This window comes from Anastrepha ludens, chromosome 4 (genome assembly GCF_028408465.1).
Source record: "Anastrepha ludens isolate Willacy chromosome 4, idAnaLude1.1, whole genome shotgun sequence".
In the NCBI taxonomy this organism is placed as follows: Eukaryota; Metazoa; Arthropoda; class Insecta; order Diptera; family Tephritidae; genus Anastrepha; species Anastrepha ludens.
Window position 1 is genome coordinate 128,611,450 of NC_071500.1, and position 25,522 is coordinate 128,636,971.

Here is a 25,522-nt window from a genome sequence, read left to right on the forward strand (position 1 = left end):
CATTACATGTTTAGTATCTTGCCAAACCACTGCCAAAGTACCAGATGAATTACACTTGAAAACATATTCTCCTCTGTTTAGTTTTTCAGTAACTTTAGGTAAATTTTTTCTGTTAGATATACAGGTACCTAAAGCTGGAAAAGGAATATTATTTATCAATTTTGTTGACGTGAAAAAACGGTCAAAACACAATGTAGTGTCAGGATATCTGATGGTCGATGCCAATTTCATAATAACGCGTTCGCCTAATGTGTATGATGTATGCGAATTGTCTTCTTTTCCGGAATATATATTAAAATCGTAAGTATAGCCTGTCATACTGTCGCATCTCATCCATAATTTTATTCCTCTCTTCACTGGCTTCAATGGCATATACTGCTTCAAGGTAGAGCGACCCAAAAATTTGGTCATAGACTCATCAATGCTTTGGAATGGAGAGTCGGATCTACATTTTTTGAAAGGTGCTTTTGAGGCAATTGACCAAATCATCAATGAAATATGTTTTAGGTTTTGGATCAGGCTGGTATGATAACGAGGAAAAATATAGTTTGGACATAACGTGTAAGAACCAATCTCTGGACATGTCTTTTTTTATGTATGGATTCCCCAATAAAGGGCTATTTGAAAAATAGTCCTTCAAAGAAGGCACTCGATTATATGACATTACAAATATGCATCCGAGAATTATGAGGATCTCACCAAAATCGGTTTTAGCTCGTTTGTTTTTTACGTGACTTATATTGTGAATATACTATGTGATGAATAAAGCTTCTAGGCAATAGCTTGAAAAATACCTCCAAAGGTTTCAGTCCACGAGTTATACCCTCATTACTAATGATTCGTTCTTGGCTAATAGTGAATCGTGACTTGAATGTCGGTTGTGGGTCTGTCCATATTATAATATCATCAGGCCATTCATTCACATTATCTTCTTCCAAACGTTCAACTTCGTATATTTCATCATCAGTACTTTCATTTTCACCATCATTTTCATCTATAGCACTTTCATTTCCACGATCAATTTCTATTTCTTCATCATATGCTTTGCCGGGCTGTGTGTTTTCTCCATCTTCTGAATCAATGTTGCTTTTTCACTGGGACTGTATGCGGAACCACTATCAGCAAACAGATCATCCTCATCACTCGATTCATTCAAAAAGTTCTGAATTTGTGAAACACCCAGTCTGCGTGGTCTCTCCATTCTGTAAGTAAAATAATGTACATGAGTACGTATGGGATAACAATATCCCACAAACAAACAGATTTGGGATGATTTCTTCCCACGGAACTTACCCTGACTTCTTATAAGGAAAATAAGTTATTCTTTATTCTAAACTTTTTATTTCAATAGATTAGCACTATTTGCACAAAATGTAACTATATTTCTAAGCTTTTTCCAAACAAATACCATCTACGCAACAACGTGTCTAAGAAAATGGCATTTAATAAAAAACTGATGACTCCAACCAACAGCTGGTATTTTTGTTTTTGTAGAGAAGAGTATAATGAATGATTTGGGACTGTTTTGAACCAAATCGCTTCCATATTGTGACAGATACGATTTTTTTAATTTCTTCGGGATAAAAACATCCCCATCGGCCCGAAACGGTTAATGAAGTACAAAATCTTATATACATTTAAAAAAATTTAAAATCCAAATAAATTTAAAAAAAGGAACTAAAAAATATGAGACTGTGTTATAAGTCATAATTCTTATGTATTTTAAGTAAGTTAGTTATACATGAAGTATATTTTATTTCTTTTTTTTTAATGAAGTACAAAATCTTATATACCTATATACATTTAAAAAAATTTAAAATCCAAATAAATTTAAAAAAAAGGAACTAAAAAATATGAGACTGTGTTATAAGTCATAATTCTTATGTATTTTAAGTAAGTTAGTTATACATGAAGTATATTTTATTTCTTTTTTTTTTAATGAAGTGCAAAATCTTGTATACCTATATACATTTACGTTAATAAAAATAAAAGAAATTATTTATTATTTAACCAATCCAGTTTGTCTTCTTCATTGAAATATTTAAGAAATTTTTGACGAACATTCTCCGCTTCACCTTTTCTCGGATTATATAATATATTCGATCCAGTTGGGCAGTTATTGTTTACAGTTTCTACATTTCCGCTACCATCAGTGTATGTTTCGCCATTTTGAATTGGATAATTATGTAAAGTACAGCACGTTAATACAATTTTCTCTACAGTGGCCACATTTAGATTTATAGGAGCAAGAAAAACGCGAAATCGGTTCGACAAAATTCCAAATGCATGTTCCACTACATGCCTTGCCCGGGAGAGTCTTTGATTGAACATTTGTTTTTCTTGACATTGCGTGTGGTAAGGATATGGCTTCATTAAATGCACCTGCAGGGGAAATGCATCGTCTCCGACTACAACATACGGAACGCTTCGATTGTTTCCAATTAAACCTGCTGTTGGTATTTCTTTCTCATCTTGAAGAACAGTACTTAATTTGCTTTGTAGAAAAACTCCAGCTTGATATAGTAAATATTACAATCATGCTATTGGCAACTACCTATGTACAGAGGGTTATGAAAGTGAAGCAAAATGCATCCCACGCTTTTAACTCTAATTTGAATTATTCTATTTGTATCTTAATTTTTGTTATAATTCTGTTCTGAGGTAGTTGACTATGACTGATCGTTCGATTTGCTATTACTTTATTGTAGGTCTCTTTGTCATTAAAATTTATTTTCTACTTTTTAGTTCGATTAGCAATAAAAGCGTGTTTTTAGTTTTTTTAAACAATTTTTTATTTTCTACTTTTTAGTTCGATTAGCAAAAAAGCGTGTTTTTTAGTTTTTGTTTAACTATTTTTTATTATGAATGAAAATTATTGTTATCATTGCAGTCAGTGAATAAATGATTCGATATATTCGTGTTATATTTAATTCCTTTCTTATCGACTGTGAGTCTAAAGCTATGCAGCTATCGGCCGTGATAAAGAAGTAATCGGGATGAAGAACTTATTTCGTGGAGGGAGCCTAAATAAAGATTTTTCATTTTACAACCAAATTCACCTTACTGTTTGCCCACAGTAAAAAACAGAAAATATTAATCCTGGCAATCCTAATAAGGATAATGGAAAAATTTTATCAAATCATCGGTTCTTGATAGGTGTGCAAAATTTCAAGTCGATCAGATTTTTAGAAGCCAGTGAAAATTAAGCTCAAAGATTCCGTTACATACATACATACATACATACATACATACAACCCGAGCTAATAAAAGTGTGTTAAAAAGCGAACGAGCCCTGATCGCATCTGTTTTTTCGCCATTCTTTTATCCATTGCCGCTTGGACCTCCTGATAGGCAACGATGAAACTTTCTCTCCCAAATTTGCTAATCCTAATTGGAGTATACTTTAACAATTTAATGCGCACATTTTACAAGCATGTAGATGCTTACCTAAAAGTATTTCTTCTTTATCGCTGTCGTCAGTGTCTAATTCCGCAGCCTCATCAATGCATTGCCATATTCTTTTAATCAGTTCACATTTTTATTCGTAATCCATATTTAATCGCAATAAACTAATATATTTCTTCACAATATAAAATTCAAACAAATCACGGCTATACGAATGAGAGAAACGTCAAAATATGCTAACGATTGTTGCCGAAAACATTTTTGCCCGTGTGTCCCGAATGAGACATGAAAAGAGAATTTCCAGTGTCTCCCTTCCAGATGTATCCGTGTGTAAATGGGGTGTTAGATGAGTTGACATACTCTGACACACAGACATATTGCAACTAAGTAACTTCTTATACAACGAAACTTTTTGCAATGGTCCGCTCGGCATGTGAACATCTTGAAGTTTCTTTCACGCCTCTGCTGACGTTTTACATGCTTTTATGTTGCTTAGCTGCGTTGGTTTGACACACAGAATTATACTTGCGTACGCTTTTTGATCATCTTGATCCCATTTCACTTCGTTTTCTTTGCTACGCTTCACAGTCTCGTTTACAATGCACCATTGGTCTATATTAACAAGTATGCTACGCATTTGCATACACCATACATCGTAATTCGTTTCTCCAAGCTTCTCCATTTAGAAATTGGAATTTATTTTCGCAATTTTTCTTTCCCTTCTCCATTAAGCTTTATACTATACGCGACTGCTGCGTTAAACAAATACTTTGCGCATTAGCGAACGACAAAACAAAAACACTTTACACGCGATCTGGGCCTTTAACCTATATTGGGCAATTGGTCGTTTATTTAAGACTAAAATTAAAAAATGAGTTCAATAGTTCATATTCTTCATTTTATGCAATAGTACTTATTCATTCTATGTTCCCATTAGGAAATATTTCAACTTTGATAAATAATTACAAACTAAAATTTCAACAAAAGTAAATTTTGTTTTCTCTCCATTCCTTAAGTTATGTTACAAAAAATTAAGCCAAAAAATGCGGCGTTATCTTGCTCATGCGGCGTTACCTTGCTTGAACTGCAAGCGAGATCGCGGAACGAACGACAAAGAGGCACAATCGACGACCGCTATCGGCAACGTTCGACATCTGGCTCTCTCCTACTTGAGTGAGCATATATAGGGGAGGCCATATAGCGTTTGCTTTTTGAACCACCTATTTTTGTGAGAATGGTAACACAAATGACATGTCAAATGTGTGCATAATCATTTCTGATTTTCACATCGGTGGTTACGTCAATTAGCAAAATTGTCGGATTTGGGGCTCAGAAAATCCACTCGCTACTGTAAAAAAGCAAAGGCATCCACAATGAGTCACTGTTTGGTGCGGTTTTTGGTCTGGCGGCATCATCGGGGCATTTTTTTTCGAAAATGAGGGAGGAGCCGCGGTTACAGTAAATGGCGAGCGTTACCGTGACATGCTCAACGAGTTTTTGTTTCCAAAAATTGAAGAGGATGACATGGACGACATTTGGTTTCAACAGGGCGGTGCAACTTGTCACACTGTCAAAGTTACACTCGAACTTTTGGCTACCGGTTTTGAATTACGATATCAATTGGCCGCCTCGGAGCTGTGATTTAAGCCCGTTGGACTATTTTTTGTGGGGAGCCGTTAAGGACAAATGCTATGCCAACCATCCAGAGGCGATTGATGCTTTAAAACACGAAATCGAAGTTGCCATTCATGAAATTGGAGGCCAAACAATCGAAAATGTGCTTAAAAATTGGTTTGATCGAATGGCCTACTGTAAAGCCAGACGTGGCAGCCATTTGTACGATATTATTTTTTATTCATAAATGACAATGTTCAATCTTCAAAATAAAAATAAAAGTTTGAAAAAATATTGATTAGTTTTTTTTTAAAGCCGATTCAAAAAGCAAATTTTACATGGCCCACCCTATATATGTATGTAAATACATATATGCGCATATGTATATAAATCCACATATTTGTATTTGCATATGCCTTCTTCCATGTGTGCATGGTAATGAACCATTTCTCTATGAGGATTATTAATTTGATTTGCTTGAAGAATTTAAAATAAAACCAATTGTATCATCATCATCCTTACCGAATTTATAATTAGTGACGACTAGTTGTTAATAATACCTGTTGTTTTAATGTTTTTATTATTAATTTATTATGAAGGAAAAAATGTGTGGTAATATTTACAACATTCCTTATAAGATATGTTGTATACTAATATATGTACAACTAGCATCACCCACTGGGCTTCGCACCACCATACATAAAATGTTTTTTTATATCGCAAGAAATTTTTCATATTAAGTTTTCTTTATAGAACTCGTAAAATGTTTAAACAGTTGAATTAGTTGATTTTTTTCATTCAAAATACTTTCTAAAGATGTTACAATAGCCTTTTCTGTACTTTTTTAAAATTTGATTGTGGTGGTCACCTATATACAGGTAAGGTGAAAGAGCCGATAAAAACTTGTAATCAAACTTTGATTCTTTAATTTCCATTTCAATTTTTTACGCTAAATAAATTATGCTAAAATAAATAAAGTTAAAAATGTTTTTCCAGTTCCTTGAATGCTCCAGTTTTTATTATATTTTCGCCCAAAATTTATATTAACATAATACACTTACAACCACAACAGTACAACAGAAACGCTCATAAGCGGCTGTGTATTTGTTATTTTTTCCCCCATACAGGCATTTCGTATGAGAGGAAACCATTACTCACATAAAATATCATAACTCAGGAACGGCTGCACCGATTTCAATCAAACTTCACACAAACCACCTCCTCAAAGATAGAAAAGAACTCTAAAATTTTTGTGTCAATCGGTTTGGCGGTTCTTGAGTTATAAGATTACCAAGTAAATGTAATATATAACGACAACTTGAAATAACCCAGGATCAGCAGTGTGGTTAGGAATTTCAGCTGATATAAGGCTATCGATTTGATCCGGAGTTATTTTATGTACCAGCCAAATTAGTATATGTGCGTGCGGCAATCCCCTTTTCTGCCATTCGATGGAGTACATATGGCAACGCACCTCCCCAAATACATATAATTTCACAATTAAATCCATAAGTGCTTTACTTTTTTGCCGAAATGGATACTCATGTGGTTCAAACACATCCTAGGGTTATCCAAGTCCACGTTTTGGTCTATATCTCGAGACCCTAGTTACGCAGGGGCATTAAAAATACTCTATACTATAGAATCATCAGCAGCTTCCATTTGCTACCCATATTGTACAAACACATCCTAGGGTTACCCGGGTCCACGTTTTGGATTATATCTCGAGACCCTAGTCACGGAACGGTATGAAAAATACTCTATACTATAGAAATCATCAACAGCTCCCATTTGCTACCCATATTGTACGAACACATCCTTAAGTTATCGGGGTCCACATTTTGGGCGATATCTTGAGACCCTAGTCACGGAGCGGCATCAAAAATACTCTATACTATAGAATCATCAGCAGCTTCCATTTGCTACCCATATTGTACAAACACATCCTAGGGTTACCCGGGTCCACGTTTTGGATTATATCTCGAGACCCTAGTCACGGAACGGTATGAAAAATACTCTATACTATAGAAATCATCAACAGCTCCCATTTGCTACCCATATTGTACGAACACATCCTTAAGTTATCGGGGTCCACATTTTGGGCGATATCTCGAGACCCTAGTCACGGAGCGGCATCAAAAATACTCTATACTATAGAATCATCAACAGCTTCCATTTGCTACCTATATTGTACAAACACATCCTAGGGTTACCCGGGTTCACGTTTTGGCCTATTTCTCGAGACCCTGGTATCCGATTCTTAAAATTTTAAAACACAAACCATCTACTGAATAGTCCAAACAAAGCCTAAAAATTTGGTTTGGATAGGTCAGCCCGTTCTTGAGTTATAAGATTACCAAGGAAATGTAACTTCTTTTTATATATATGTACAATATATAAACATGCATACATACATACGTATACTTTGGTGCAATTTTCATAGTCTAATATACATACAATATATACATACGTCCTATGCCAATACATATAAACATGCATATATACAATTCCGCGCGATTCAAACAAAAAGGACAAATCTATATGTAAAGATGCATACAAATCATATGGACATATCAAGTGTACGAAACTATTCTGTACGCAAGCAAATGTAAGCTAATGTACCTTGCTCTTACTGCAAGCGAAAGCGCGGAACGAAAGACAAAGAGGCACAATCGGCTCCCGCGTTCGGCAACGTTCGACATCTGGCTCTCACCTACTAGAGTGAGCATATATATGTATATGGCACTTTGTAGTCAGTCGCTAAAAAACGTGTTTACTCTATGAGGTCCAAAGTAAAAAGGGCGGAACCAAATTTTACTTTTATTACATGGTTGCATCTGCGTATGTATGAAAAATGTAAAAGCTTGTGGTGCTGCCACAGTACTCCCCTTCTAGAGAGACGGTACGGCGATGTATGCTGGCTTTAAGCGGTCGACCGAGATATTCACGGTTTCATGATTGACATCGACGACAAAATACTTCGAGTAGCGATGTAATACTTTGAACGGTCCTTTGTATGGAGCTGATAATGATGGTTTTACTGATAGATCTCGTACAAACACCTGCTCGCATTTGCTAAGGTCTGAATGTACGAAAGACTTCTGCTTGGTGTGCCAAGCAGTATCGACAGCACGTAATTCGCGCATGACTCGGCGCAGCTGCGCTACGGCCTCTATTTCGGTAGTTGGTTTGCTATTATCCACGAAGAACTCAGAAGGCAAACGTAAAGTGGTCCCGTAAACGAGTTCGGCGGGGGAGGCATCTATATCGGGCTTGAAAGAGCTGCGAAGTCCCAGTAGGATTAATGGAAGAGAAGACGTCCATTGGTTTACATTATGCCATTCGTCTGCGGATGGTAGGCTGTTGTTCGTAAGTGCGTAACGCCTAGAACCTGCAGCAGTTGTCGAAATAAGTTGCTCTCAAACTGTCGACCAAGGTCCGACGTTATGTCCACAGGCACACCAAAACGCGATATCCAGCCACACTGTATAACGGTTACCATCGGAAAGCGGGAAAGGTCCAACTATATCGATATGCACGTGAGAAAACCGTTGGCCGGGGCACGCGCGGCGTTGAAACGATGATGAGTTGTGGCGGATTACTTTGTTTCGTTGGCATTGGATGCATTGCTTGGCAAACTGGCGGCTATCTTTCTGTATTCCGGGCCAGACAAAACGTTCAGTCATCAGTTTGGTTGTTACTCGTGTACCAGGGTGAGAGATACCGTGTGTTGCATCTAGGACAGCTTGTCGGAATCGTTCTGTTACGAACGGACGTATTCGACCAGTCGAGGTATATTTTCTTGGTACTGAAAGGGTGAACAAAACTGGTTAGTTGAAGTGAGTGCCTAACTTTACCTTCTAAGTACGATTTCAGCTCGTCGTTGTTAGCTTGATCATCTGCGAGGTCATCAAAATTTATTGGATCTGCAGCTATGGCTTGAATTGGTGACAGTAGATCAGCTGCTATATTTTTCCCCCCTGATATGTGCCGAATATCTGTGGTGATTTGGGCAATGAAGTCTAGTTGGCGTGCTTGCCGATCGGATGCTTTTTCTGGTCGCTGTTTAAAGGCGTAAATGAGCGGCTTGTGATCCGTATACAAATGGCAATTTCTTCCTTCGAGCAGAAAGCGGAATTGGCGAATAGCGAGAAACATCGCTGTCAACTCTCTATCACACGTACTATATCGCTGTTCGAATTTCGTAAAAAACCGCTGGAAAAATCCTAAAGGTTGAGGGACTCCATTTACGATCTGGTGTAGTGCGGCGCCTGCAGCATAGTCGGATGCGTCGACCCATAATGAAAGCGGAGAGTCTGGGCTTGGATGGGCCAAGAGTGCACAGTTTGCGAGATCTTCCTTGCATGCCTCAAAATGTCTGACGTTATCATCCGTCCATGTTAGCGGTGTTTTATCATTGCGCCTATTTCCTGAACACATTCTAAAAAGCGGAGCTTGGTGCAAGAGTGGGTTTGGTAACAGCGCTCTATAGAAAGTAATCATAGCTAGGAAACGTTTAAGCTCCTTTGCAACAGTGGGGAGTTTGTACGATCGAATCGTTTCGACGCGGCTGGGTAGTGGCTTAATTCCATCTTTTATTATAACATGACCTAAGAATTGCAGCTCTGATACCCCAAGCACTGATTTTGATACATTAAAGGTTAACTTATGTTGATGTGTGTGCGATGCTCTTCTGGTGAGCTTGACGCGACGCATATATCATCCAAGTAGACGAAAACAATATCTACACCCAGAAAAACTTCGTTGATGACTCTCTGAAAGGTTTGCTGCATTGCGCAACCCAAAAGTCATGTGTGTAAACTCGTACAACCCAAAGGGGGTTGTTATCGCCGTTTTGCATATGTCCTCGGGATCGATTGGGATCTGGTGGAAGGACCTCTGCAGATCGATTTTTGAAAAAATTGTTTTGCCGGACCGAATATGACTAAAATCGTGAAGAAATGGCAAAGGATATCTGTCGGGAACGGTAACAGCGTTAAGTGCGCGATAATCACCGCATGGTCTCCACGATCCATCCGCCTTGCGCACCATATGTAACGGACTTGCCCAGTTACTGCTGGACGGCCGACATATGCCAAGTTTCATTAGTAGTTCAAATTCGGCGCGCGCTGCGTTGAGCTTTTCAGCCGAGAGCCGTCTAGGCCGAGCGAAAACAGGCTGACCACTCGTGATAATACGGTGCACCACTGTAGACTTCGTCGTATAGTCTGGAGGCGGTGGTCGAGTAATGTCATTAAATTCTCGCAACAAGTTTGAAAAATCAGAAGCAAAAGTTAATGTTGATATGCTTGATGCTTCAAAACGTGCCACTGTGCAAACTGACTTAATTGCTGTTTTGCGGTCGAGCAAACATCTTCCGTTGAGGTCAGGAAGGAGATCATAGTGTGATAAAAAGTCAGCTCCGATAATAGCCTGTGATACATTTGCAATCACAAAGCTCCATACAAAATCCCTGCGCAAATTTAGGTTAAGGCGAAGCATGACTTCCCCAAAAACTTGTATTGGTGAACTATTTGCGGCAAACAATCGCATATCCGATAGGGATACTCGCGTCATTTTCGAACATTTTGGCACTACTGACACATCAGCGCCAGAGTCTATAAGAAAAGTTATTTTAGTTGATGTGTCGAATATTCGTAAGCGACAGTTCGAAGACATTTCAGAGCGTTTGCCGATCTCTGAAATGCCGTTGGCGGAGCACCCCTATTGTTTGTTGTTTTGCGATGATTGTTGAGTGAATTTACACGGTTGGCGACATTTCTTAGCTTCTGTTCCGAATTTGGCATGATACCAGCACAGGTCAGCTGCATTTGTGTTATAAGATTGCGCCGGTGTTCTTGATCTGGAGCACGCTCGGGACTTCTCGGTGTTCATTACTTTCTCGAAGCTTGTTTGAGTTCAGCTATTTCGGCCCTCAGATCGTTGTCTGTAGTATGATTTGGTGAGGCTACTTCGTGTAACCGCCCCTCACGCAACTGCATTGATTCTGATATGGAATCAGCGATTTTTAATTTGTCTAGGATTGGTACGTTCATTGCGATGATGGCTGCTTGTGCATATGGGGGTAAATGATTGACCCACAAATCATGTCAAATACTTTCACTTAATGTGGATCCAGCGGCGCGCTTCATTTCGTTGAACAGGTCGCTCGGCCGGCGGTCAGCTAATGGCATATCGCGTAATACGCGTTGCAGGCGGCGTTGTTGACTCTCGGTAAAATTTTCCGTCAATTTTGTCTGGATGTATTTGTATCGCCCTGTAACGGGAGCAGCATCAATGATGGAACGCAATTCCATAAGCTTGGCCTGTGGTATGCTAGCGGCAACTATGTTGAACTTTGCCACGTCAGTTGTGACACCCGATGCCTCGAACCAAAAGTTGAGGGAGTAAAAATAAGCCTCGATATTATCCTCTGACATCGATGGCAGCGGGATTCGTGGAAATGTTGTAGAAGTAGGTATTATTGAACTCCTCATGGTGTGTGCCACCAGATACTGCCAAGCTATCGTTAAGCGCCATTTCACTTACCGTCTGGGGTCACCATTTATGGCACTTTGTAGTGAGTCGCTAAAAAACGTGTTTACTCTATGAGGTCCAAAGTAAAAAGGGCGGAACCAAATTTTACTTTTATTAGGTTAAGCGAAAATAAATACAATACAATGAAAATGCAATTATAAAGCAAATGTCAAAAACTAGCGCATCTGCGTATGTATGAAAACTGTAAAAGCTTGTGGTGCTGCCACATATATATATATATATGTATATGCGCATATGTATATAAATTCACATATTTGTGTGCATGGCAATGAACCATTTCTCTATGAGGATTATTAATTTGATTTACTTGAAGAATTTAAAATAAAACCAATTGTATCATTATCCTTACCGAATTTATAATTAGTGACGACTAGTTGTTAATAATACCTGTTGATTTAATGTTTTTATAATTAATTTATAGGATAGAATAGGACGATGATAGGAAAAGTAGGAAATGAAAGGGAGTGTTTCGATTTGTTGTTAAATTACGATCTTTAATAAATGTTTCGTAATTTTTCACGCTTGTGTAAATGTAACTTGATCAATTCCATTGCGATTCCATTTACCTCCTCTAAATCCATTCAAAATATCTATCAACCAAATAAAATAAAAATTTTGTTTTGAAAAATGCAACCATTCCATCTTATGACGTTGTCACGTTAAACTATCGTCAGTAAACCGATTTTACAGTCAACCTCTTTTTTCATTTAGATTTTTACATTTAAAATAATTCTATAATTTGCTTTAAATATATTACCTCTTCAAAGCAGTCGTCAAAAATTGTTATATTGTTTTTACTTAAATAAATTACAATTATTGTTGGTACATTGTCCAAAGTCATCCAACTAAAAACCCTATATTCATTCAAATTGACACTCTACTCTTTCAAATAACTATTTGCTACATCATCTTCAAAATCTAAAATTCCCTCTGCGTATATATGGCCTTTCTGCTTTAACTATTTTAAGATAATGGATGCTTGGATTCATTTAGTAATTTTTGCACTTCGATAATTGATATAGCCGACTTTTCAATTTTCTTAATTTGATTTTCAAATAAAAACTATTGGCAATGAATAAATGACATGTACACTTTGGATACAGCATTCTTGAAAAAGTCCGTGATAGCTTTCGGAGCGTTCTTTTCATTCGAAAAAAGTTTTTTAGCGGATTCCACATTTGCAAAATTCTTTCTATTGCAGGTACCAGTGAGAACCACCTGGTTTTACTATACTCCGTTCGCACAGTGAATATCAAAAACTATTTATCTATATAAATATATAAAAATTCAGCCGTTTTTCGCGTTGTGAGGAACTTTACGGAGAATGGCTCAACCGATTTTAACCAAACTTTGCCACATTGAAGGTTTGTGTTGTGCAATTTTAAGAATCGGATACGAGGGTCACGAGAAATACGCCAAAACGTGGACCCGGGTAACTCTAGGATGTGTAACATAATGGGTAGCAAATGGAAGCTGTTGATGATTTCTATAGTATAGAGTATTTTTCATACCGTTCCGTGACTAGGGTCTCGAGATATAGGCCAAAACGTGGACCCGGGTAACCCTAGGATGTGTTTGTACAATATGGGTAGCAAATGGAAGCTGTTGATGATTTCTACAGTATAGAGTATTTTTCATACCGTTCCGTGACTAGGGTCTCGAGATATAGGCCAAAACGTGAACCCGTGGAAGCTGTTGGTGAATGCTTTAGTACAGAGTATTTTTCATGCCGCTCCGTGACTGTGGTTTCGAGATTTAGGTCAAAACGTGGACCCGGGTAACCTTTGGTTGTGTATGTACAATATGGGTATCAAATACCTTAATACGGGGTAATTTTCATACCAATTGATGACTAGGGTCTCGAAATATATGCCAAAACGTGGACCCGCCGTGTCTTTGCACCGAATTAAACCAAACTTACACACATTGTTAAGTAAGTATTGAAAATGAGTTTCGTAAAGTTTGGTTGTAATTCGGAACACCGGCAACGCGTATAGTGTTCTTTTGAACCAGCCATAATGTCGTTTACTTTTTTAACGCTTGGGGCGGAACTGAACTGCCAAATTGACAGTGTGAGTTACAATGTGTCAATATTTCTTTCTGATTTGGACGCCATAAGGAGAAGGCGTAAGTGCAAAGTGTAAACATTTTTTGTGAATTTTTTTGGAGTGGATTTTGGAACAGTGAATAATTTTTTACGAAATTTGAGAATTTAATGTGAAATCCGAATGTTCAAATGAAACTAATATATGTTTTGTGGATTTATTTTTTCGGTTCATATGCGATAAGCTACGATACACCATGAGTGAAAAAAATGGTAAAAAAAAATGAAGAAACAACAGAAATTGTTAAAGGATGCAAAAGAAGAGCACGAAAAATGCGTAACTTTGATGAAAAAATTAATAGTCTTATCATGCAAATTGTCAACAATTTTCAGAAGAAAAGAGATGATTTAAGAAAATCACAACAAAATAAAATAATCCTGATCATAAGGACTTGGGCTTTTAAACACATATGCATCGAAAATATAATCCACAAAATTGAAAAAAAAACATGTTTTAAAATCTCAGAATACCATAATTACAATCATGTTTATTATAGTACAAATGCCAAGACAATCACGTAATCATATTGGTCGTTCGACAAATAATAATAGGCGCATGAGAAATGCCCGGAATAACGCGACATCAGAAGAACGTCAAGAACAAAATGAAGTAGTCAAACGATTGATGAATAATGTTATCCAAGCAACTATTTTAATTGGCAAATTCAAGAATGAAGACGTTCTAATACCAAGAATTCCAATGATTCCACCTGAATTGCCATTTGAATTGAAGCGTTTGCAACTGCCCATTCGTTTAACATTTGCAATAACTATCAATAAATCACAAGGGCAAACTTTAGAAATATGCGGGATGAATTTAGAAGAACCAGTATTCACCCATGGTCAATTATCCGTTGGCTGTTCACGTGTTGGGACACACAACACATTATATCTTTACTCAACACAACAACATTATATCTTTACTCAAAAATAAATAGAAAAACAAAAAATATTGTTTATGCCAAAGCGCTTGAATAAAGAATAAAGAAATAAATAATATGAAAACCATATATTTTCTGTTCTAAACCATATCAATTCTATTTTAGTGTGCCCAGCGAAGTGGTCTGGGTTTACTAGTAGACATATAAAACAAAAGGTATAAACGATAAACAAAACAGTAAGAAAATATATTGGAAATAAAAATTAAATTGTAAAACATAGAAACAAGTTATAGTTCCGAAATTGTTGGCCCCCTTCGAGAATCTTGGGTCCGGGGAGGTTCCTATGCTCATGGCGAAAAAAACTTTATGCATTTGACCAATATTGGCCATTCAATAAAAAATCTTAACAAACATCTTCTTTTTTTTTGTATAAGTATTGATCGAGAACTACTTTTAGTAACAATTTTCCATACCATAATCATTCAAACATTTATAAAAATATTTTTTTCTACCTTCAACTTTAATCATATTCATCCAATAACATCTAGCCATCTAATTTTCTTAGCTGTCATTTCGGGAGACTTGTTCTGGGACCTAAAAAACATTCGAACCATAATTCTTCACAACAATAAAATTTCGACGGTATCTAAAGATTTATTTGAAAATCTGCAGCATCTAGTTTCATTGGACTTGAGTACAAATCGTATTTCAAAGGTAATACTTCAGAATTTTTTTATCTTAATAAAAAGAAAAATTTATATCTTACCAGATTGATGCACACGCGTTTTCTAAACTTAGCAATTTGCGGGAGCTTTTACTTGGACAAAACTATCTTTCTGATATTCCAGATAGTATTTTTAACAATGCAAATTCTTTAATAAGCTTGAATTTATTTTCAAACAATCTTACTACTATCGAGGCGAATGATTTCCAAGGCCTTATAAATTTAAAAAACCTTATGCTTAACAACAACATTCTAAAGGATACTGAAGCATCCGTTTTTACGCCTCTGAAAAACCTTGAAAAATTGTACGTAAGTATGAGAATGTAATAAATAATAACTACTTATAATTATATATAATATAAGTACTGTAAACGTTTTTCCGTCTCTGAAGAAGAGGACATTGTGATTGCAACCCCCGGCTCCTCCAGGATGCGCTTTCAATTGAACAAACTTTTAACTAAATTAAATACACTCTCGTTTTATTTTCCAATGTCCTTACAGGATCTGAAACAGCAACACGCTAATATAAAAAATGTAACTAATTTCTCGCTGTTAAATGAAAATACAACTTTATTCTAAAAAAATGGTTGGTTGGTTGATTTAAGTAGTGATTCTTCCAGAATCCAACTAGCGTTTCCGCACCATTTTGTTGCCACATCCTCGTTACCAACTTGTTTACCAGTTATTTACAGCATGACTATATCCAGTCTGTGCGGTTCAGGAACCTTATCAGGTTGTTGACATCTAAGCCAGATAGCTGTTCCTGACTCTCGAACAGCGGTTTACCCAGGGTTAACATTCTGTCTTTCCATAGGGCAGGGCATTCGCAGAGGAAATGGAAGATTGTCTCCTTTTTCTCCGGTTGTTTACAACTGTGACAGTATGTGTTGTGAGGGATGCCCATTTTGACTGCTTGTTCTCCCACAGACCAAAAGGCAGTTATGACTGCCGTTAGTCTCCAGGCATCCCGTCGTTTCATGTTTAACAATATTGAGGATTGTTTGAGGTTGAAGGTGGACCATAACGTTCTGCTAATTTTGCATTTCGTCTGGTCTCTCCATCTAAAATCTGCGATTCGGAGGTATTTAAGGGTTAATTCCACTTAAAATATGCACTTATTTAAGAATTTTTTTTGGAAAGATGATTCATGCAAATTTATTTATCCAATTAGTATACTGTAAACTCATATTTCAAAAATATTTTCAAAACGTTTCACAAGAAAATATACAAAATTGCGCCGTTGACAGCAGATCTACGCAGACGTCTCGAAAAAAAGGCAATTTGCCGTGGACAGTTTTTCTCAGCATTGGATCATCTGAAATCAAAGAGTTTTCATTAGGTAATTAATTGTCCGAGGTAACCCTGTCGAGTTTTTATTAAAAAAAAATTTTTTTTCAATTTTTTTTAACATTTGAAGTAGAAGTTCGATTTTTAGACGATAAATCGCATAATATTGTTTATTATAAAATAAATAAAAATTGAAAAAACAAAAAAACCTCCCAGGGTTACCTCGGTAATTATGTAGAGAAAGTGTGTACAAAATTTCAGGAAGATCGGCCGAGTAGATTCAGAGAAAAAGTGTCCACCGACTTGAAAAACGTCGTTTTCCAGAAAATCGATTTAAAGTTCGACCATAGCAGGTAGCCGAGTCGGAGCGGCCAACGGTTATAATGCTCTAACTTTGTGAGTTTTGCACCGATTGACTTAAAATTTGGACACAACATTCTTGAGATTATGTACATTCATTTTCTCAAATAAACCAAAATCGATTTTTTTTTACCCTAAAAACCCTACCCTTATTATTATTATTATTTATTAAAATATAATTAAAATTATAGATTAATTTAAGATAAAAGCTCTAGCTACCAGCTATCGGCTAGATCGTGTTCCTAAAAGTATCGTAATTGTTCTCGATACGCAACAAAATGCAACGAAGGTATCATTAAAAAAGCTAATACAATACGCAGAGAACGTTAATGTATAGAGAAGTCTCAATGACAGGAACGTATGGAATTTTCAGGGGTACTCATTTTGCGCACGAGATACACCACATCCACATTTTTCACCAAAGTTAACAGTAAGGGGCTGAATTCTGTAAATTTAGCAGCAGTCGATAAGGATTTGTTGGTGATTAGAAGCATAGAATGTTAGGTAGCTTTTTGATATGACCTATATATTTGAATTTTCCAAATCATCCAAAATTATATACATATGTTATGTCTGTCTGTCTGGTGTCTGTAAAACTTTGTTGAATTCCCTCAACTGAATCAAAATCCTCTATAGAAAACGCTTCATTACCAGGCGCACAGGAAGATGGCATAAGCAAATGTAAATTTGTGAATTTATATACATTTGCGCATATGTATATGCTGTGTGTATGTATGCTCACCAGCCACAGCTCAAAATAAAACGGTACAACTTCTCAAGAAATCCAGCGCGCATTCAAAGGCGCAGCGCACATTCATAGGCACAGCATTGTATGTACATGTTAACATGGCAAATGTTAACTTTTCACACGCCGATCAGCAACATGAGTACAGCGGATATACAACGCTTACATAGCGCTTCCCACAATATTCCAGACGCACTGTCAGCAGAAAAGCCAACGGCAGCAACACCCCAATTGAATTAGGCCGGATGTAATGCACGCGCAACCCAAGTCAGCGATTCCTCGAAATTGCGCACGCCACCACAGGTAGCTCGGTGCATTTTAAGTTTAGGTTTTAGATTAAGAAATTTTGTAATTTTAGTTTTAAGTTGAACTCAATAAAGAGCGGTCGTTCCGCAATCTTTTTTAAAAAGAGATTTCCACGCGAAAATCTTTAACTGGCGCCCAACGTGGGGCCCAGTCGCAAGTGCTAAAACGAAGGAAAATTTCCAAGGCCCCTAAGTAGTGGCGGAATATCCTTCGACGCGAGTGAAAAAAAGAATACAGTTCTAAAGGCCCCTCAAGCAGTGGTGGAACAATCTTCAACACTTCAGCACCAAAAATAGCAGTAGGCGACTGGGCAGCCACAACCTGGAGGAACGCTTCAGTCGGTGGACACAAAGCGTGTGCGGATACAGGACCCGGAGTCATCGCGGGAAGAACCCTCAGAACAAAACGGATAAGTCCTGCCCGTCACCTCACAGGATGGAGATCTATTTATTTGTGTAAGTCTTTAAGTTCAATATAGTTTGTAAGTTTAAGAAAATCAATGTAGTTAAACAAAAAGTGAAGAAAAAATCAAGAGAAATTTTATATAAGAAAAAAATTCTAAAAAGAGAAATTTTGTAAGAAAATTAACGTAGTTAAACAAAAAGTGAAGAAAAAATCAAGAGAAATTTTATATAAGGGAAAAATTCTAAAAAGAGAAATTTTGTAAGAAAATTAACGCAACAAAAGTGAAGAAAAAATCAAGAGAAACTTTATATAGGGAAAAAATTCTAAAAAGAGAAATTTTGTAAGAAAATTAACGCAACTAAACAAAAAGTGAAGAAAAAATCAAGAGAAATTGTATTTAGAAAAAAAAATCTAAAATTTTGTAAGTTTAAGAAAATAATACAACTAAATAAAAATAAAAAATAAAAAAAACTATAATATTGCTTAATTCTGCGATTCCCAACACCAGGGACCCTCCAGGATAAGAAAGCTCTCCTTCCTAGAAGGAGTAAAACAAAGATAATAATTATAAAGCTTATAAAGGACGGCTCGTACAGCCAATAACTTAATAAAATTTAAACCTAATAACATAGCTTAATTCTGCGATTCCCAACACCAGGGACCCTCCAGGATAAGAAAGCCCTCCTTCCAAGAAGGAGTAACCACATACCAGCCGTATAACTAATTACACGCAAAAGCTGCGATTCACCACCTTCGGGGGGACCCTCCAGCTTTATCAATAATAATAAAAAAATAAATAAAAATAAAAACACAAAAATTTAAATAAAAAATAAATTATAAAAAATCAAGGGAAAAAGAGAAAAACTATCATGTCTAATCCAAATAACTTGGTAAGACCTCCTGTTCCTTCCTCCTCGAATGCAAATGCATTCAACATGGAGCAATTGACGAACGTTATAGCAGGAGTCGTAAATAACATACTTAAACAAGAGGGACGAAACATAGTTCAAGCTGCCCTCAACCCTAATGCGAACTTTACTGACATTTCGGACGTGACTATCGATTCTAGCCTACCGAACAATATAACAGAGTTAGACAAAATTCCAGATGTAGTGAGATGTTTGCGTGAATTTTCGGGAAACCCAGGGGAATTCAACTCCTGGAAAAAGAGCGTAGATCGCATTTTGCAGATCTACGAACCGCAAAAAGGAACGCCTAAATACTATGGAATCCTCAACGTCATACGTAACAAGATTGTGGGCAATGCCGGCATTGCCCTGGAATCGTATAACACGCCTCTGGACTGGAAAGCGATTTCCAGATGCCTCACTTTGCATTACGCGGACAAACGCGACATCGGTACCCTTGAGTACCAAATGACCTCCTTAGTGCAGGGCAACCTGACGGTCCAAGAGTTTTATCAGCGCGTCTATTCCCACCTGTCACTTATCCTTAACAAAATCGGAAGCATGGAAGTTAGTCAAGAAGCCATGCATCTAATCACGCGTACCTATCGGGATGAGGCCCTTGACACCTTTATTCGAGGACTTAGAAGCGATCTGCCAAGACTCCTCGGAATGAGAGAACCAGCTGATCTTCCACAGGCTCTTCATTTATGCCTAAAGTTGGAAAACCAGAGTTTTCGTTCTTACTACGCATTGAAAGGCAGTGACCAGAACAGGAAACCTCACAACTTTCGTCCACCCCTTCCACCAAGAAGGTCCAACAATGAGTTCTACCCTGAATTAGCATATTTTCCCCAGTCGCTACCAAACCCGGCTATCCCCAACAGAGCGCATAGACCATATTTTCAATTTCAACGGCATTATCAGCCCAACATACCTCAGCAACCAAACAATCTAACACCGCGTCCGCAACCGTTTCCGTTTCCGAAACCTCAACCACGACCGGAACCAACGGACATAGATCCATCATTACGTACACGCCATGTTAATTACATGAACAGACCACGCCCTAACGACTTTTTCGGTAAAAGACCTCCGATCGATAACCCACCGGTTCCGAATAAAGTGCAAAGGAATTTCCATATAGATTCCGACCAAAATTATGGTCAAGAGCAATCTATAGCAGAACATACAAATGATTATATAGACCAGTACGATGACCTAAAAGACAACGATCTGACTGACATAACAGATATACATTTTTTAGATTAACTCACTCTTCGCTGCCTTATTTTGAATGCAGGCTGGAGAGTGGAAAAATAGTGAAATTTCTAATTGACACGGGATCAACGAAAAACTATATTCAACCTTCTATCGTCCCTAATCCAATTAAAAATGAATCAAACTTTTTCGCAAAATCAATAGCAGGGGACATAGAAATAAAGGAACATACTTTCCTAAAGCTTTTTAATACAGAGTCAAAATTAAAATTTTTCCTTCTCCCAACGCTACGTTCATTCCATGGTATCCTTGGAAACGACAGCCTTAAAATTCTCGAAGCTGTTATCCACATCAAAGACAATTTTATGTCAATCAAGGGTAACACCAAAATTATAATAAAGCAACTTGAATCCAATTCAGCGAACGCAATTAACATTACAGAAGATCATATGACATCTACCCAACGAAGCAGAATCAACAATTTAGTGAACAACTTTTCTAAACTCTTTGCAGAGCCTAACGACAAACTTACTTACACTACGAAAGTTATAGGCGAAATTAGGACAAATAAAGATACCCCAGTTTACACAAGATACTACCCCTACCCAATGGCATTAAAAGGTGAGGTAGAATCCCAAATTAGAACAATGCTAGACGACGGCATTATTCGACCTTCAAGGTCACCATATAATTCACCCGTTTGGGTTGTAGCAAAAAAACCGGACTCTCAAGGCAATAAACAGTACAGAATAGTAATCGACTATCGCAAACTCAATGCGATAACCATAGCGGATCGTTATCCAATACCCCAAATTAATGAGGTACTGTCCCAATTAGGGAAAAATCAATATTTCTCAGTCCTAGATTTAAAAAGCGGATTTCATCAAATCCCTTTAAAAGAATCTGATATCGAGAAAACCGCTTTCTCAATTAATAACGGCAAATACGAGTTCACGAGGTTACCATTTGGACTCAAAAACGCTCCTTCAATTTTTCAGCGCGCGCTTGATGACATTCTTCGCCATCACATTGGCAAAATTTGTTACGTTTATATCGACGACATTGTCGTATTTAGTAAATCCGAATTAGAGCATGCCCTCCACTTACAACAAATTTTTAAGACGCTTGAAGATGCTAACATGAAAATACAGCTGGACAAATGTCATTTCTTTAGAGACTCAGTAGAGTTCCTGGGATTCATAATTTCATCCAAAGGGATAACGAAAAACCCTGCAAAGGTGGAAGCAATAGCGAAGATTCCATATCCAAAAACTATTAAACAACTCCGTTCATTTCTAGGCCTTTCAGGCTATTATCGCCGTTTCATAAAAGATTATGCCATGCTAACTAAACCTCTAACTTCACTCTTAAGAGGGGAAGAGGGACGTATTTCAAAAACTAAATCAGCCAAGATAAATATTGTATTGAACAGCGAAGCAAAAGATGCCTTCAACAAAGTCAAGAACTCTCTTATGTCCGATGACGTTATACTGGCATACCCCGATTTTAGTAAAGAATTTCATCTAACAACCGATGCTTCCAATTATGCCATCGGTGCAGTCCTCGCACAAGATAAGAAACCCATAGCTTTTATATCCAGAACACTTACTAAGACGGAAGAATCCTATGCGACAAACGAAAAAGAATTTCTCGCCATAATATGGGCACTAAACAATTTCAGAAACTACCTTTATGGCTCAGCCAAAGTCAATATATTTACGGACCACCAACCCTTGACACAAGCACTGAGCAACAAAAACAATAATGCAAAAATGAAACGCTGGAAAGCTATCCTGGAGGAATACAATCATGAACTCCATTATAAACCAGGTACCACTTTCAAGAACGATAACCGAGCCAATAAACGCTCTGTCCACAACCCAACACAGTGACGAAAGTTCATCCGATAATCTAATCCCGCACGTAGAAACTCCGATAAACGTTTTCAAAAATCAAATATTTTTAAACACTGGGTTAACTTCTACATATCAATTTAAAATAATATTTCCCACTTATCACAGACACATTTTAGAGGAACCAGTTTACAACTCAGCAAATCTAATAAGCCTCCTTAAGAGATATCTAAATCCATCCGTAGTTAATTGCATTAAGACAGAAGAACGCATTATGGGAAAAATTCAGGAAATATACCCAATCCATTTTAGCAACTATAAAATTCGATTTACTCAACTTCAAGTACAGGACGTTACAAATGAACAAGAACAGGAAGAAATTGTAATTACAACCCATAAAAGAGCACACAGAAACCACCGAGAAAATAAATCTCAAATCCTTGAAAAATACTACTTCCCATCAATGACGAAAAAAATAAAAACAGTAATTCAGCAATGCTCGATATGCAAGGAAAATAAATACGACCGACACCCCAGTAAACCAGAACTAGGCGAAACGCCCATACCGCAATACCCTGGACAGATTTTGCATATTGATATTTACATCACCGACAGAAATATAGTATTGACAGCAATAGACAAATTCTCAAAATATGCACAAACCAAGATAATTAAATCGAGAGCAATAGAACACGTAAAAGAACCTCTACGAGAATTGCTTTTCCAATTTGGCGTACCCGAATCAGTGGTTATAGACAACGAAACTTCCCTTAATTCTGCAACTATAAAATTTCTGCTCGAAGACACTCTCAACATCAAAATTTTTAAAACACCGCCTTATACCAGTTCAGTTAATGGCCAAGTAGAACGATTTCATTCTACCTTAACAGAAATAATGCGCTGCCTAAAAGCAGAACGGAATTTTACTTCATTTGCTGAACTCCTTGATAACTCAGTCTATGAATATAATTATACCATCCACTCAACAACAAAAAAGAAACCAATAGAGATATTTTTCGGGAGAAGAGTCTCCACAGACCCAAACATCTTAGAATTAAAAAATAAACAGGCAAAAGACCTTTGTTTCCACAACAAAAAAAGAGAAACCATAAAAATTTATCATCCAGGCGAAACTATCTACGTACAAATAAACAAAAGGCTAGGCACAAAAATTACCCCAAAATTCAAAAAAGAAATAGTAAAGGAGAATAAACACTCAACCATAGTAACAGAATCGGGAAAAATAATTCACAAAAGCAATATAAAAAACTAGAATAAAACTGTCTAACCTTCTTTTCAGAACTCTCTTTATTTCGACCTCCGCAACAATAGACATTTATGACTACTCTACTGCTCAACTGGTTACAATCAATGACGGGACAGCAAAAATTCAAAACGGAGCCTTTAGGCTAATACATATAATCGACCTTAACAAATACGAACAATTTCTAACGGACATTTACGAATACATTTCTTCAGACATTCCTAAGGATAGCATTTTACTACCTATCCTAAAGCACGAATTAGTCCAATCTCTCCAAATCCTTGATACCCTTAAACCAGCAAACTTACGACAAAAAAGATCAATAAATATTCTAGGTACTGCCTGGAAATTTATAGCCGGATCCCCCGATCATGAGGATCTGGAAGCAATATCAAATAATCTAAACCAGCTTAACAGCAATAATGATAAACAAGTTCTTATAAACGAAATTTTCAATGAAAAAATTAATAACGTTACACAAATTGTGAATAAACTTTTTAATAATATACGGAAAGATATGAGTTTAGTAAATGAAATGATTATTAATTTACAAAATAGAATTAGATTAATAAAAGACGAATTAATAAATATTAAATATGCCGTACAATGGGCAAAGAGAGACATATTAAACTCATTATTGTTAAACAAGAACGAAATTGAAATTGCACTTCAAAATTTGAAGATGATGAAATTCCATTTAAAAATGCGGAACAGGCATTAGAAATATCAGAAGTTAATGTTATTAGCAAAAATTTTACAATTTTTTATATGGTAAAAATACCATTAACAATTAAAGAAAATTTTCAAAAAATTATTATAAGACCTGTAATAAAGGCAAATAACACTATAATTAATGTCGAATATAGTGAAATATTAAAAGGAAACAATCAAGTTTACGGAATAAAAACTCATTGTAATAACTATAAGATAATTGAAATTTGTAAACAAAAGCAGATAGTTAATATAACTAATAGTAATTGTATACCTAGAATAATTAATAGCTTTAATTCAACTTGCACCATAAGCAACGGGCACCATATTCCACATATTGAAGAAATAAAATCAGGCATTTTACTACTTAATGGCTTTTTGGGTAAAATAGATGCTGACGCAACAACCCAGAACTTCACGGGAACTCATGTTATCAACTTCCATAACTCAACATTGAAAGTTAATAATCAAATATTCATCAACTATGAGGCAATTCCTCCTCCAGCTATCCCAGCTGTCCTCCAACCAGCACCAATCGAAAACGAACGGATTGAATTGCTTTCACTAAAATCTCTGCAAGAACTGCATATAAATAATACCCGAAAAATAAATCTCCTAAAGACAGTAACAATATCAACTGGCTCACTTTCACTTGGATCAATTGCAGCTATTACTTGCATAGCACTAATATTTTTCAAATTTTGGAGGAAAAATCAAAACAAAATAATCATCGCACAAAGCTTAGACAGCAACCAGATGCCTCCAGCAAGCCTCAACTTGGGTCAACTCAAAGATCTGCCAAAAGATCAATCAAGATATGTAAGTTTCAATAACTTACCCTATTTCTAACAACGCTCGAGGACGAACGTTTTTAAGAGGGGAAGTGTTAACATGGCAAATGTTAACTTTTCACACGCCGATCAGCAACGTGAGTACAGCGGATATACAACGCTTACATAGCGCTTCCCACAATATTCCAGACGCACTGTCAGCAGAAAAGCCAACGGCAGCAACACCCCAATTGAATTAGGCCGGATGTAATGCTCGCGCAACCCAAGTCAGCGATTCCTCGAAATTGCGCACGCCACCACAGGTAGCTCGGTGCATTTTAAGTTTAGGTTTTAGATTAAGAAATTTTGTAATTTTAGTTTTAAGTTGAACTCAATAAAGAGCGGTCGT

At 36.8% G+C, this 25,522-nt stretch overlaps 2 protein-coding genes across 6 annotated transcripts in view; one reads left to right on the forward strand and one right to left on the reverse strand.

The window, feature by feature from the left end:
* LOC128861159 (leucine-rich repeat-containing protein 15) overlaps nt 1–25,522 on the forward strand; it is an 89,001-nt gene that overhangs the window by 45,337 nt on the left and 18,142 nt on the right. The window contains exons 4-6 of one of the 3 annotated variants that reach the window (XM_054099084.1): nt 15,128–15,276; nt 15,332–15,591; nt 15,678–15,849. In XM_054099084.1, the coding sequence (XP_053955059.1) occupies nt 15,128–15,276; nt 15,332–15,591; nt 15,678–15,747 (479 nt within the window). In that variant the 3' untranslated portion in view covers nt 15,748–15,849. Of the gene's footprint in view, nt 1–15,127; nt 15,277–15,331; nt 15,596–15,677; nt 15,850–25,522 lie in introns of those variants that run through there. The other 2 variants (XM_054099083.1, XM_054099085.1) reach the window with 2 other exon arrangements.
* Nucleotides 1–25,522, reverse strand: part of LOC128861158 (uncharacterized) — a 114,861-nt gene that overhangs the window by 9,880 nt on the left and 79,459 nt on the right. The gene's annotated exons all lie outside the window — the stretch shown is intronic.